General features: G+C 41.8%; 1 protein-coding gene across 2 annotated transcripts in view; it reads left to right on the forward strand.

Annotated features, from left to right (window-relative positions):
- Nucleotides 1–14,042, forward strand: part of TBXAS1 (thromboxane A synthase 1) — a 243,912-nt gene that overhangs the window by 131,556 nt on the left and 98,314 nt on the right. For both annotated transcript variants that reach the window (XM_082778122.1, XM_082778123.1), the window contains exon 6: nt 9,023–9,139. In XM_082778122.1, the coding sequence (XP_082634248.1) occupies nt 9,023–9,139 (117 nt within the window). The remainder of the gene's footprint in view (nt 1–9,022; nt 9,140–14,042) is intronic.

The following is a 14,042-nucleotide window of genomic DNA, read 5'->3' on the forward strand; positions in this document are numbered from 1 at the left end:
GGGCAGTCATCTGAATCAGGGAGGCCAAGGTTTCAGATACTGCTACAAAATATTGCTGATCACAGAGGCCAAGGTTTCAGATACCACTGCAAAATATTACTCGCGTACCTTTATCTCATGATAGTTTTTGTATAAACAGACCTTGGAGAGGAACTGAGACTGAAGCCCTTTTCACAAGGGGAATGAATGCTCTAATTCCAGTCTCAGTTCGCTCCTAAGTATTCCCTGGGAAGGACAGGAGGGTTTAGGAATAGTATCCCTCCCCACACCTTCCCCTCACCTGTCCTGCTGTGATGGTTCATTCCTTCTTCATTATTCTTATTTCTTTACCTTTCTTCCCATCTCTACCCACAGGAAGGAATTGCAACTTTTTCTCCTGTGTGTGAGTTGAGTTCCCTCAGCGATGATGTGTAAGTGAGTCACCATCATGACTTCCTTCACATTTCAGGTCAAAGAAAGGGGGTAACCCCTGAGCACAGCTGTAGTGGCCTCTCTTCTGGACCCCACTGTGCTGTGATGTCAATCAGGAGGGAGGTGGCAAGGCCCTATGGAAGTGTAGGACTCTTCTTGCATTGCTGCCACAGCAGCTTCGACAACTCTGTGCTCAGCTTTGGTGAAGGCAGTTCTGAGGTATCTAACTGCAGACCTAAGGCTTTTGACAGGTGTCAGCAGCCTAGAGGACAAGTACTGGGAGGTTGGGTAGTATTTAAAATCTGCCTTAGTATTCTCCAGAATCTCCAGAGGTTCTGCGGAGATGTCCTTCAATAAGCAGATTATAGAAAGATGTTTCTGAATGAGCAGATTATAGAATATAATGTTTCTATGTAACAGAGATCTAGCTTGGCTTCCTGTGGGCATCACCTGCAATTTCTCTGCATGCTAATGATTGAAAACATGGGAATATATCTGCTGCAGTGGGAGCTATTTTTCTCCCAGTTCACCTTACAATCTGTAAAAGGAAACTTTTGGTCCTCAACCTTTCCTCTAGGAAAATTCTGCATAAACAGAGAGGCTTTTAATAATCTTATGACTTTATCCAACACTAAATAGTCCAGTTACGTCACCTGGAAAGTAGATTTAAAGATTTAAACGCTATGCTTTAAAAATGTTTCTCAGCACAGCAGAAACTGAGTATAGAACACAGGTTCTCTAGCACAACCTGAATTTGTTTGTAGTATCAAAACTCCTAATTAATTAACAGTAAATACTTTTTTGACTGTTTTGACCCCAAATATCCAAACTGCTCCTCATATGCAAACAGATGAAGGTGTGGACTTAATTTTGGTCTTGTTTACATCAACATATGGAATGATGTGTGTCTTGCACCAGTCTAGGTCAGGCTGCAGGAGGCCATATGTGTTTATTTTAGCATTTACGAATGGTTATATTTGCCTCATAGCAATGACTCGCTTTGGTTTCTATTGACAAAACCATGACTTAAGAGAATGTTTGCAAAGACAAGAACAGATGTTTCCAGGCAGCTTGCCACAGAAAGGAAAAATGCCAGTATTTACTTGTAAGCTGGTCTTGGCTGTGCCATTTTTCCAATGAGTAATGATGAACAGTAGCCATTAGTCAGTTGTTGAAAATCCTAACTTGACAACAAAGGAACGGGCTCAGAGATGCTTTTTTGTATAGTCTAATCTGTACAGTAGAGTGGAGACAATTGCTGCAATCACTGCAACCAATTCTACCTTGTAACACTCTTTTGAAGTCATTTAATGACCAAGGAGAACCTAAAAGCCTAATAAATACATAATACGTGGATATTTCCTTCCCTTCTCAGCAAGCATGTTGGTTTCAAATTAAGCTTAATAAGTGTACTAGACGCTTTTATGAAAGTACAAAGCAATACAAACTTGCTGGAGTTAGTTTGGTGAGATTTTTTTCTTCTTCAATCATAAAGTGACCTCCTAAATCAGAGATACTAAACTTGGGCTAGTTTTAAATGGACTTTAATAAGGGGGGGAAATAGTGCGATAGACTTTCAGTAGAGATAATGACGGTCTGGGAGGGCTTTGGGGAAAATTTATGTGTGTGTGTGTGTGTGCTCAACTGTAGTGGGCAAGAAGGGACTGAGTTCAGTCACCCACATGCCACAGTGTGTGGTGTGTGGCTTCTGAGGACTTACAGAGAGAGTTCAGGAAAGGCAAGTGAAGACTGAGTCTACCTGGGGAGACACTACACCTGTGTGTAGCAACCACTGCTGCTGTGATACGTGTGGAAAGACCCCTGCAGACAGAGCAGAGGGGTGGGAGGGACCCGATTGTCTCCTGCTCGGGGGCACAGTGCTTAGTGGGCAGTGCCAGGCCTTTGCCCTCCATGAAGGCTGTGGACTTTGGGAGGGGAGCTGAGTCCTTCTCCAGCTATGAGAAAATGTGATGGTTTGTGAAAAGTTATGGATGCCTGCTATGTCCATGTAAGCAGGAACCTCATAGATGGAAGTGATAATGAACCAGAGTATATGACAAAAACCCACTCTGCTTTTGCTTTTTTTTTTTTTTTTTTTTTTTTTTTTAATAGCATGTAACACAGTGCTCTCCTCCTGGTGCAATCAGCAGTCACTACACGATAGATATATTTTTCAATGTCACGAATGCAGAGAGAGCCAAGCAGGATTTTCTTCTTACAAATCTCCAAGCAAGTTTAAAAGCATATCAGTTTACCAGGGGGAAAATTTTAAGCTAATATATGGAGGCATCTTCTGCAATCCCATTTTCATAATGCAACTCTTAGATGCTTATTTTTGTTGTGTTTCATATACATTTTTTTAGTTATAATGATGATTTATTTATTTTTTTAAGAGGAGGTGCTGTGTTGTTCCTTAAGTGTCATGCCACTGCCACTGCCTGGATGAAACACTGTCTGAGTAGTTCATGGGCTTACTGGTTCCACCTGCTGGTTGAACTGGTGGTGGTGACCTGTCAGTCAAGTGCAAGCAGGGCTGAAGAAGTAATCCTATGAAAAAATTTTACAAATAATTCATTTCTGAGGGGTGGGGATAGAGACTTGTCTTCGTGGTACTAGCCTTCTCTCTGTTATCTTGTTAAACTCAAATTGAAAATGCAATTTCTTAAGCAGGGTGGCATTACCTGGTCACAAGTGTGCGTTTAGGAAGAGAAGGACAGCAACCCTCCTTGAAAATAAAAAGATGAACAAACCAAACTACTGGTGTGGCAGCCCTGCTGTCTGTGGCTCACACAGGGAGAGAAAGCCCAACCCCATCACTCCTACAGCTATGACAGACACTGCATGGCACGTCTGAGGATTAGACCTTGCATTGGGAACACACCTCAGAATTGTCCCAAAGAAGGAAAAGGGGGGACTCAGGGGGGGCTACATCTGGATTTATCTCTGGACACTGCAGTGCCCATGAACAAAGGCTGGAGGTGAGAGGAGAAGATGGCTCTTGTTGGCATGAGCTGTAGGGTTGTTACCAGGGCTAGATTTTCAAAATAGTGTGGGTGTGGGATTCCATTTACAGGGCTAGGAGAAAGCTGAATACTTGCATGAAGGCAAATGGTTTTTGCTAGGTAAATTCTGGCATTTGACTAATGCCAGAATTAATGTTGGATTTCCTGTTAGGATTTGGGATTTTGGGTTCTCTACAGCCTTGTTCATTTTCTGAATCTTACCTGGGTTTCAGTGCTGAGGGTTGATTCCAGCAGAAGTGAGTCATTTTTGGTTGTTTTTTAACCTGGGAACACTAAATTATGGTTAAGACAAAGTTAAGACAAAGTTTCTGAGATCCCATTTTGCAGACTTTAATTTCATGCCATGTTGTCAAAGCCCATGGAGTAAATGAGCAGCTGTTTCTACAGAGGTGAATGGTTTATATATTAGGCTTTGGAGCTAGTAGGTTCTTAAGGATCTTCAGAGATGCCCATTTGGTCCTTTTGAAGCTTCACTTCTTCAGGATATTTTAAGAGTGCATGGCTGAGTTAACCTTCTTCTGCTGGTGGCAAACTTCATTCCTTATTTTTCTATCCAAGGAAAAAAGCTGAGAAGGTTTCTGAGGGATCATCATGGTGCTGCCACCCTTCCTGCTGCTTCAGGCAGTCATTGCTGGCTCCCAGTGATTCAGACTGGCTTGTGAGTGACAAACTCAGAAAAGGAGAAAATGACTTTTGAATCACACTCACAAGGCTATAGTTATAATTCTGAAAACAAAAACAACCGTGCCAATATACTAGTGCATGAGTAGGTCCTACAGACGTCCATACTGATGCAGTTCTTAGCACTGTTTTGTATTGTATTGATGAGTCCTTCCCCAGGCACAGTCCGGGCACAGTTCAGGAGATTAACATGTGCTGCTCCCAGTAAGCAGTTTGGATGTGGCCATTCTCTTTGGGAAAATGATTTAACCTTGGGGACAGGAGGCGTGCTGTACCACTTGCCCTCGGAGCCAGAGAATAGTTGCTTGCTTGAATTATTTAGTAATACATAGCAAGCCAAATTGACTTGGGGACGAACAAGCCAATAAGTGGGTCTGAAGGGTCAGCCTAAGGAACAGTTTAATGGGGAGGGAATTCTTGCGTCAGTAGCAAAGATGCTGCTCATCTGCAAACATTTGCTTTCCATTTTAAAGGCACCGGTCTTTCAAGAATCTGTTTAGAAGGAAACTCCTCCAATTTGCTTTGTTATTTCTCATGACGTGTGTGTGATTGTGGGAATTCAGTAGCACTGTGCAGGTGTGCTGTGGCGGATTACCATGCTGCTAGTAGTTTTCATGCAGCATTACTGTACCACGGTCAGTAATGGTTGATTGCACAGGAGAAGGAAGCACAGAGCTGTTGTTGGGTATTTAGATAATGCCGGGTGGAATATGAATCTGATTGCATTTGACTTAAAAGCAACCTCCTTCCTTGCCTAAAAACCAAAATCCCACCCCTGAAAATATTTCAGCTGCCTTCCATGGTAATTTATTTTAATGATTTTTGTGGGATCAAGAATTCTCAGAAACAGCTAGTACTTTGTCCATTCAGAGCGAGGTGACACTTCATCTTTCACTAAGATACTTCAGGCTGATTCTCATACCAAATTCATTTTCATTCCCGCTATATGAACCTGCAACATAGGTTATGCAATTAGAAGGAAAGCGTTTGCAGAAATGATAAGAAAAACTGGTAAATGAAGTCTGCTATACACTGTCAGTCACACTGATGCTATTCCAATAAACACAAACATATTTTTGTGTTTCCAGTTTAAAGAGACAGAGTAAAACAATTTCAGTCCAAAATTGTCTCCCTTTCCTTGCAGTGCTTAAATATGTATAATGTTATACACTCCAAAAATATGCTAAGTGAGCATTGCTGACATGAAGTAGAGTGCTAAAAAGGCAATGCTATGGTTAGTGTCATAGTTAAAGCATTATACTTAACAGGCTTTCCATTCAGTAACAGGGCCCCTGTCTGTGAATGCACTATATACAGTCTTTATGCAATTAGGAGCATTTTTTAGGGTAAGTGTTTGGTTTTAGGAAGGGGTTTTGCCTTCAAGTCAAATGCAGTCAGATTTATATCCCATCTGTTATTATCTAAGTGGAGCCTTGTCTTCCAGAGGAGATTTGTCTTATAGAGTGCACAGATTGGGCAGCCTTCAATTTAGAAGTGGATGCAAAATACTTTTCCGAGTGTTGCCCTATAATTTTTTTGATCTTTTATTTTTTATTTTTTTTCTGTGTACTATTCAAACCTTGTTTGCAAGACAAATCCGTCATTTCCTTGTGGGAATTGTTATTCTGTTCTTTCACTGTAGTTTCTGAGTGCCTCAAAAATGCTAATGTAACAGTGGCAGTTCAGAAGAGGTGATGTGATATCTCTACTTAATAAATCAGGAGAGAAGGCTAGTGGTTGAAGTGCATGTCCAAGAGTGTTTGCTAATTTGAGGGACCCGCTGTGATGACCTAATTTTTTGGACCAATGTATTTTGTGTGATCAAGTCATGTTCTCTGTTGTTGATTTCAGTGGCATCAGTAAATGCTCAGGGACTCTGTAATCTGGGCTTCTGGGATTTAAACTAAAGAAATGAGGAATACTTATTTAGTGGCCTGCTGATCCAAAATTTAGTGTAAAGGGCTTCTCTAACATTATGTAAAAAGTGTGGGGCAGAGGCTTGCATTCAGTGCTTTCTTCAAGGATAATGTTCCTTTCTGTAATCTGGAGGCTCTCTCTTCTGACCCTACAATGCCTTTGAATATCTGTAACAAATGTGACAGAGCTCTAGTGAGTGATGGTCTCTGTAACTGCACCTCTGATCCTTAAAACAGATACCCACTGACAAGTTAGAAAACAGATCATTTGCTTAAAGAAAATACTCAGAGAAAACAGTCCAAACCACTTCAGCTTTGACAGCCTGTCCCAAATTTTCCCTATTTTTTGCATGAAGTAGGAAGTTCTATGTGTACATTAAAAATGCACCCATATTTTATCTCACAGTAGTTATCTGATGAGAGTACTTGACTTAGTGTCTTCCTTCAGCCTAATGTTGCATACTCTTCTACTTGCAAACAGTTCATCTTTGCTCAAAGCTGGTCTGTAGCGTCAGCTCAGTGACATTAGTTTACTACACTGGGTGGTGTTGCTGAGTATTTAAAACTATCCATTAGCCTGCTTACAATACAAAATGAACTTATGTACTTTAGAAGCTTATGCAGTGTAGCAAGATTCCTGGCAAGTGTGGAGGAAAAAGGTGTTAAGGAAAGCTGGCAGCTTCTTAAAGAAAAGATATTAAGTGCAAACTGTTCCTGTATGGAGGAAAGTTAAGGATGTTCAATAGAAGACCAGTGCAGCTAAATCATGATCATTTCATTGCCTATAAAGAGAAGAGGGGCTTTTTTTACAAAGTGGGAAGTAGGTCAGAGTTCCAGGAATAAGGATAAAAGAAGAGCATATAGGGACAATAATATCAAAAGTCTCAAGGAAGAAAATGAAATGTAGGTATCCAGGTGAGTAACAGGTGGTAAGAACTAGTTCTTTATGTACATTCATAATAAAGGGATGACTGAGGAAAATGTTAGAGGGTGAAATGGATCAATGGATGACATTGGGAAAGTCAACATATGTTTTTTTTTTTTGGTTTGCTTGGGTCTTTCCTAGGAAAATATAGGAACTTTGCTACTGCTGTTAATATGGGGGGAATGTACTGCCACCACTGCCCTAGGTAGGTGGGCAGGTGTCTGGGTGCCAGATCTCACATGCACAAGTATTTCTCTACAGCCTGATATCTATGTTGTGGTGTACATCTCTTATCCCCACCCACCAATTTTAGGATGGTTTGTCTGGAGGAAATGGTTGTACGATACATGAAATACTGATTGAAGAAGACTTGGAAAGTGTTTAGGGATGATCCACTGTCAGAATGGAGGCATTAGCCAGGGGGATCCCAGAGGTGGCTGCTTTGCAAGTGCTGTTCAGTATTTTTCTTAATGGTTTAGATGGCGGTGGCATTGAGTGTGATAGCAATATACAGAGGGCATTAAGCTGGGAAGGCAATATGAAAGAAAGGGCTACAATTCAAAGTAGACATGATCAGTCAGAGAAGTAATCATGAAATGAACAGTCACATTTCAACAGGGACATGTTCTATATACCACTCTTAGGAGTAACAAACTTTGTAGATAAAGGTTGGGGAATAACTTCCTAGGGAGCAATTATTCAGGAAAAAAAGTCTGAGTTACAGTAAACCACAAGCCAGGATATGAGTCAACAATGTTATGCTGTGGTATGTAGCATTCTGGGGTGAATAGAGAGGAATATATACTGCAGGACATAAGAAAAAAAATCCTTCCTTGGCTGGAGTAACATGTCAAGTCACAGTACGCTATACCTTGAGAAAGATGTAAATTGCATAGAAGAGTATGCAAAGGAGAGAAATGAGACTGAACAAATGGTTCCAAAAAGCATGACTGATAAGTATGTATTGAGTGAAGTGGTGTTTTTGGGGGTAAATAGCAGCAACGTGGTTAGTGATTGTTATAATCTTCAATATGAGCTGCTGGAGAAAGGCAGAGAATAACCCATTTTCTCTGTCCCTGTTAACACTACTGCTAAAGACCATAACTACTGCCATGTTAAGAGTAGTCCAGCACTGGAATGGTTTGCCTGGCGAGTTTATTGAATCTCCATCTTTGGATGCCTTCAAGAACAATTAGGAAAATATCCTCTGGCAATAATATAAGTTGTAGTGCACTTTGCTGTGGGGAGGGGCATTTCCTGAGGCTGCTTCTAGATGGAATTGTGTTGTTTTCTGACATGCTTCCTCTCTCTCTCTCTCTCTCTCAGAAAATCTTTTTTTTTTTTTTTTTTTTTTTTGTAATCCTTGGTGAATATCACTATTCTACAGAAAGGGATTTCTTAAAATTTAGTAAATCATAGCAGTCATCTTGGTACAGAACCTCTTGGGGCAGTGCTTTAAACTACTACTATGTTTGACCAAGTGCTGAAGCTGTAATAGTCCCAAGCCAGCACATCTTAGCTGGGCAAAACTCTCTGAGCGTGTTCCTTACAGGCAGAGTAAGGACTGGAACTTGCTTTCTAATCAACATATTTTCTGAAGACTTCAAAAATGCATGTAACAGTCTGACATACCAGCTGTCACCAGAAATCGTGTCCCCCACCGACACCCGCGTGCGGTGCGTTGTCACTCATGTCACACAGAGAAGGAGTGTTGACAAGCCCTCTTGCTAGTCACCTTAGAAAGGGAGAAAAGAAACCAGGGTTCAGCAAAGGAGAGCTGGAAATCACAGGAGAGCATCAGAAACGACAGAACCAGAACAATCTGAGTAAGGAGCTGGTGGACTGACCCAGGGCTTTTACAAGCCCAAGAGGGAATGCAAACAGCAAAAGGGAATTTTTCTCTAGCCTCATCTGTGTTTGGCTTGGCGTTCAGGACTTATTTGAACCTCTCTCATTATGGGACACAGACGCAATGCCATTCATGGCCAGTCTTACCAAGTTCCAGAGACTCAAGTAACTCTACTTGCATTTGTGTTAAAAGCGAACTATGTTTTCTTTTGACTTAGAAGCCGAACTTGATTTCCAAGCCAATGCTCGACAGCATCCTTTGTCTTCGTGATGACAGATGGAAATATGTCCGGAGTGTGCTGACCCCAGCCTTCAGCGAGACCAAACTGAAAGAGGTAAGCTGTAGGCAGTGTTGCTTTCCTGATTTAGAAGACATAATTGATTTCTTTTGTGCTAGCATCTACTTATATAGCTCCATATTAAGGATAGCTTAAAAAATCTGCTACTCTTTGCCAGTTTACTTAGATCTTAGTAGCATGTCCAGTAGAGCATGTGTAGAATGTGGTTCAGCTCACAGACGGGTGTAAATCAGAATAGCTAATCTGAAGATATGATCCTCTGTCTTTCTCTGTATAAGCCAGTTTGCCCATAAAAGTGTAGCAAAGTCAGAAAAGAGCCTTACCCCAGCCCTTTCAGGAGTAAGCTAAAGTACAGAAAAGGTTATTGCTCCCAACTGGAGCATAGCTTTTCATTATTTGCAGAGTCAGCAGCTCTCACGTTAACGCAGGAACTGCTGTCAGTCTATTTTCATTTCTCCATCTCCTTCCCCCCTCCTTCTTTTATTCTTTAATCCTTTCATATAATAAAATAAGTCACTGGAACAGAATGTCATTGCCAGATAAATACCTCTGACTGAAAATAAATGTCTCCGTGCTGACCTGCTGCTAATTTCCTATAAATGTCTCAGCATTTCCTTAACCATGGGAACCCATTACCCAGTACCAAAGTTCTATTCCAGCAACACGATATCTCTTAATTAAACTCAGATAAATGATTGACTGCTTAAAGTCGCCTTTCAAGGGAGAGGAAAAAAAATAATAATAACCAACAAACCACCACCTCTTCCTTTATGTATTTTATTCTGAAAGGGAAGCATGCCTCACTCTGGTGCCCAGTCCTCGGCTGTAAAATTTTCCACTGGGCAGACGCCTGTGTTGTTTTGACATGCCGCTGTCGAAATCCACAGTAACATCTAAATGTGTCTGGCTCTCTCAGCTCTATAGACAGCGGTCGCTTAGCAACGCCGGCTGTCACCTCCTCATTATGGTAAATTCTAATTGGCCGCAAGCCTGCTGGAGATGCTGATTAATCACAACTGACAGTGCCATTGGTTATGCGCCTCGACATTTGCTCTGTCACCGGCTCCATCGCCAGGTTTTATAGACGCGAGGATTTTTAAATATTCAGGCGATTAGTCGCTAATGGTGTGGCGGGAGAGGGGAGCTCTGCATTTCCCGAGCTGAAATTAATCCGCCTTACTGCAGGTCATCGGCAAAGCGCGGCTCCCGGCTTCGGCTCTTTGCTGTGGAAGTAACAAAAGATAAAGCCGCGCTCCCCTCCATTTGCGCAGAGCAACCTCTGCCGGCACCGGCACAGCGAGGTGAGGACGAGCGGGGAGAGGCCCCGTGCGTCCTGCTTTGGGGCCTGGCAGAGGCAGGTTTGCAGGGTTTGACTCGTGTTGAAGAAGTCCCATTGCTCGCTTTGCGCTGCTTGGTGGCGGAGCTGCAGGGCCGGAGGAAATGGGGGTAGAAAGTAAAATGGTGGGCCAGCCAGCACCTTGCACCCAGCTCATATGTGGAAATTGCAACCTTTGTTTTTAGCTCGATGGTCAGCTTTCCCTGTGCTGCCTCTTCCAAACTCGGTACAAGGGGTGCAGGCTCCGTGTTACCCAGAAATGGTAATTTTCTCCTCCGAAGTCTACAGAAAGTGGGAAAAAAAGGAGAGAAGGGTCTCTCTAAAAGGTTCGACTTCATTCCAGTCTCATGTCTTCACCAGAAGACTCTCTGTCCCTGCACAGAAAAATGCCAGCAATAAATTTGTGTTAGCTTAAGAACCTCTTTTGAATAGATGTACACCTCAGCCTTGCATTTCACTTTCAACCCAAATAGATGAATAGTCCTGGGATTTGAAGTTAATGCAACTTAACTCCTCGCTTATATGCTTCTCTTGCTGTTGCTTAATTTAGAAGCCATACCAACACTTCTCAAAGGAAATCAATGCTCATTAATTATGATCCCACTTTTTAACTCTCCCATATTTAGTACTCTGTCAGAACCTCTGCAGCATGGAAATGGAAATATTGTGTTCTAGTATTGGCCATACTACAGAGTATTCACGATTATGTAGAAGTCATATTGTTTTTAATAAACTCTTCCTCTCTAACCCAAAGGAATTACAAATGAGTTATTTTTGCTATGAATTTGTTGCATAAGAACCTGGGTTTGTTGTTTGATACATATTTATAAACACTGCTAGGCACATACCTTATTTCTTCTCCTAGGACACCAATTCCTTTGCCACAGAGATCTAAACTTTGGAAAAAACAAACAGATAAAACCATTACAATCTTCTTACCACCGTGTTCACCCTAGATGTCTACTTTGCCTTCACATAATACCAGAGTTGCTCTGGAGAATGGTTCCCCCTGAGTGCTGCAGCTCCCAGCTCTGCTCTGAACATAGACTTGTCTATCTGGATGCTCTGAGAGAACTGGGAGCTATTAGCCTGTGACAGAGCTATAAATGTTAACAACTCTTTGTGCTCCCCATAGCAATCCCTTCAGACAAATGATGTGCAGAGTTGGATACAGACTCCTGATATCTCCATTTCCAAAACACAAGAATCTACTATGAGACTGAGAGACAGCTTCAGTACTAGCAATAACGAGAAGCTGGTCATCCACTCTTTGAGCTGACTGCTATGGGACAAATCCCAAGGAAGATAATATATATTTGCTAGGATTTGAACTGTAATGCCCCACAGAGACATCTAGCTGCTGTGGCTGGGGGTGGAAGTGTGCTTTGTGCTTTTGTCTCAGTGGTATTGGTGTAGCGTCACTGAGAAGTTCACTAAGCATGAGGAATTTCACTTCAGTTTGGCAATTGTTTCCAAGAGCTGGTCACCAAATGAGGAAAAGTTGATCCCAGAATTTTGCAAAGTTATGAGCAATTAATTGAAACCAGAGGTTATAGAGCTATTGGGGAGCCAGTGCAGTCATTGCTGCTTGCATGAAGAGAATTGATTCCCTAACATTCTTTAAGAATTTTCTAGCATCTTCTGTTTTTGCTCTCTGTACCCTCAACTGCTCACTTTAAAAGCTGTGCTCTGCCACACTGTTATTTTGTTTTGTCTTGTTTTATATAGAGTTCCATACTCTCTGTTCCCCTTCTTTTAATTTTCTTTTTCAAATGTGTATGCAAAGATTAATAAAGCAGTCCACTCCAGCTGAAGGAAGCTTTGGATCCAGATAAAGGTAAATTCAACTACGGTAATGGTGAACATAGCGTAAGTCAACAGACTTTTAGGCTTGATCCTGCAGTAAGAGTTAGTAGTCTCATCCCCCATGAGATGCCACTGGGGTTGGTAGCAGATCTGATAATAAGCTGTCCCATTGCTATGGCAGCACTGAGAATGAGAAATGAGAGAGAGGAAGCAGGAGAACCAAGTTTCACTTCCAGCTTTGCCCCTGACTGCCTCAGTGTGATCTGGTAGAAGCTGCCTAAATTCTCTCTACGTGAAACATCTTTCATCTGTTAAATGGGAATATTACCAACCACTGAAAGTTGATCCAAGGTGTAATGCATGAGGAATTTGTGAAGTAATATAGCTGGAGGTTCTCAAGTAAAAGATGCAGTTCTCTGTGTTCCTGTCATGCTCTCCTCAGCTATTATATATTGAAATGAGCTGAAATGTTAGTGATCGTGCTGTACTGATCTTGATTCCCTATTTAGTGTTTCTTATTTAGCTTCTCCCCTTTTTGCTGTGGTGCTTGTGATGATCCTGCAGTTCTGGACCCCATGTCAGACTTGATAAATAGCTTGGCTCTCTTTTACAGCCAGCACCAGCAGAAAACCCATTGATTTTTATTTATTCTGATGGTGCTGCAGTACTCTTGTCATCTCCTATCAGTATGCTGGGAATCCTCTCCTCCATTAACTAACCATTAAAACAAAACAGAACACAAAAATTAAAGAAGAGAGTGCAACATAATGTAGCATTGTCCTAAATAAGCTGTGAAGTGGAGTTTGTGTTACGGCATTTTTTTTCAAACAAAGGGAGACAGAAAGCAGAACTTGTGATAAGTTGACAAAACAGTGCAAGAAAATCCTCTGGTGTCAGTCTCAGGCACGTAGATCTTCCAGATCCCACTAGGACATAGGATCTGGCAGTGCAGCTGTTGAGATTTCCTTGATTTTCTTTCTACTCTACTCTTGCACAGTGGTAAGAGGCATTTTGGAAGAGTCTCTGCAAGCTGCAATTGCTATTCAGCAAAGAAAGTGTACTCACCTGAGATGATGCAAATCACTAACTTAAGAGCTGATATGTGAAATGTGCATATCCTAGAGCCACGAGTCAGTGTCTGCTCGAGTTGCTCTCTTTGGTAAGTTGTGGCCCTGAGTAGCAGAGCCCCACTGTGAGATGATGGAAACACACCTCTGCTCTTTTCCTGGTTTTAGTGACTTGGTATCTGTAGCAAAAGAGATTCCTATGCTGGGGTTGTGTCCTTTTTTCCTTCTTCTTTCCTTATATTCCATCCCATTTATGGGACAAGAGGCCTGCCATGACCTTGCTGTACTACGTGTGAACGGTAAAACTTTCTGGTGTGACTGTCTACAGTGAATACAATCCAGACTTCTTGGATGCTAAGAATAAGGGGAATAATCCTGGTAAATACTGAGGTCCACATCTAACTAGAGGAATGTGACTCCGATGTCTTTGAACAGTGCAAACATCCCCGTGCACCATGCATATGCAGAATCGGAAACTAATTGTTGTTATGTGCCAAATAGCAAATTGGCAGGATTTATACGGCAAAGCCCCTGGCATCATGAAAACCCTAACCCCAAATGCTCTCCTTTGGCAAAAGAAAGAAATTTGGACTCTGGGCTACTCTTGCTATTAGATAACTGGCAGATCAAATATTTACAGGGACCATATTGTTTAGATTTTTCTTCATCCTGTTACTCTCAGCCAATCTGAACACAGAGCAGCTGGGGTTTGTTTACCCACCAAGAACTG

The sequence above is a fragment of the Aythya marila genome (assembly GCF_965140915.1).
Source record: "Aythya marila genome assembly, chromosome: 1".
Lineage (NCBI taxonomy): Eukaryota > Metazoa > Chordata > Aves > Anseriformes > Anatidae > Aythya > Aythya marila.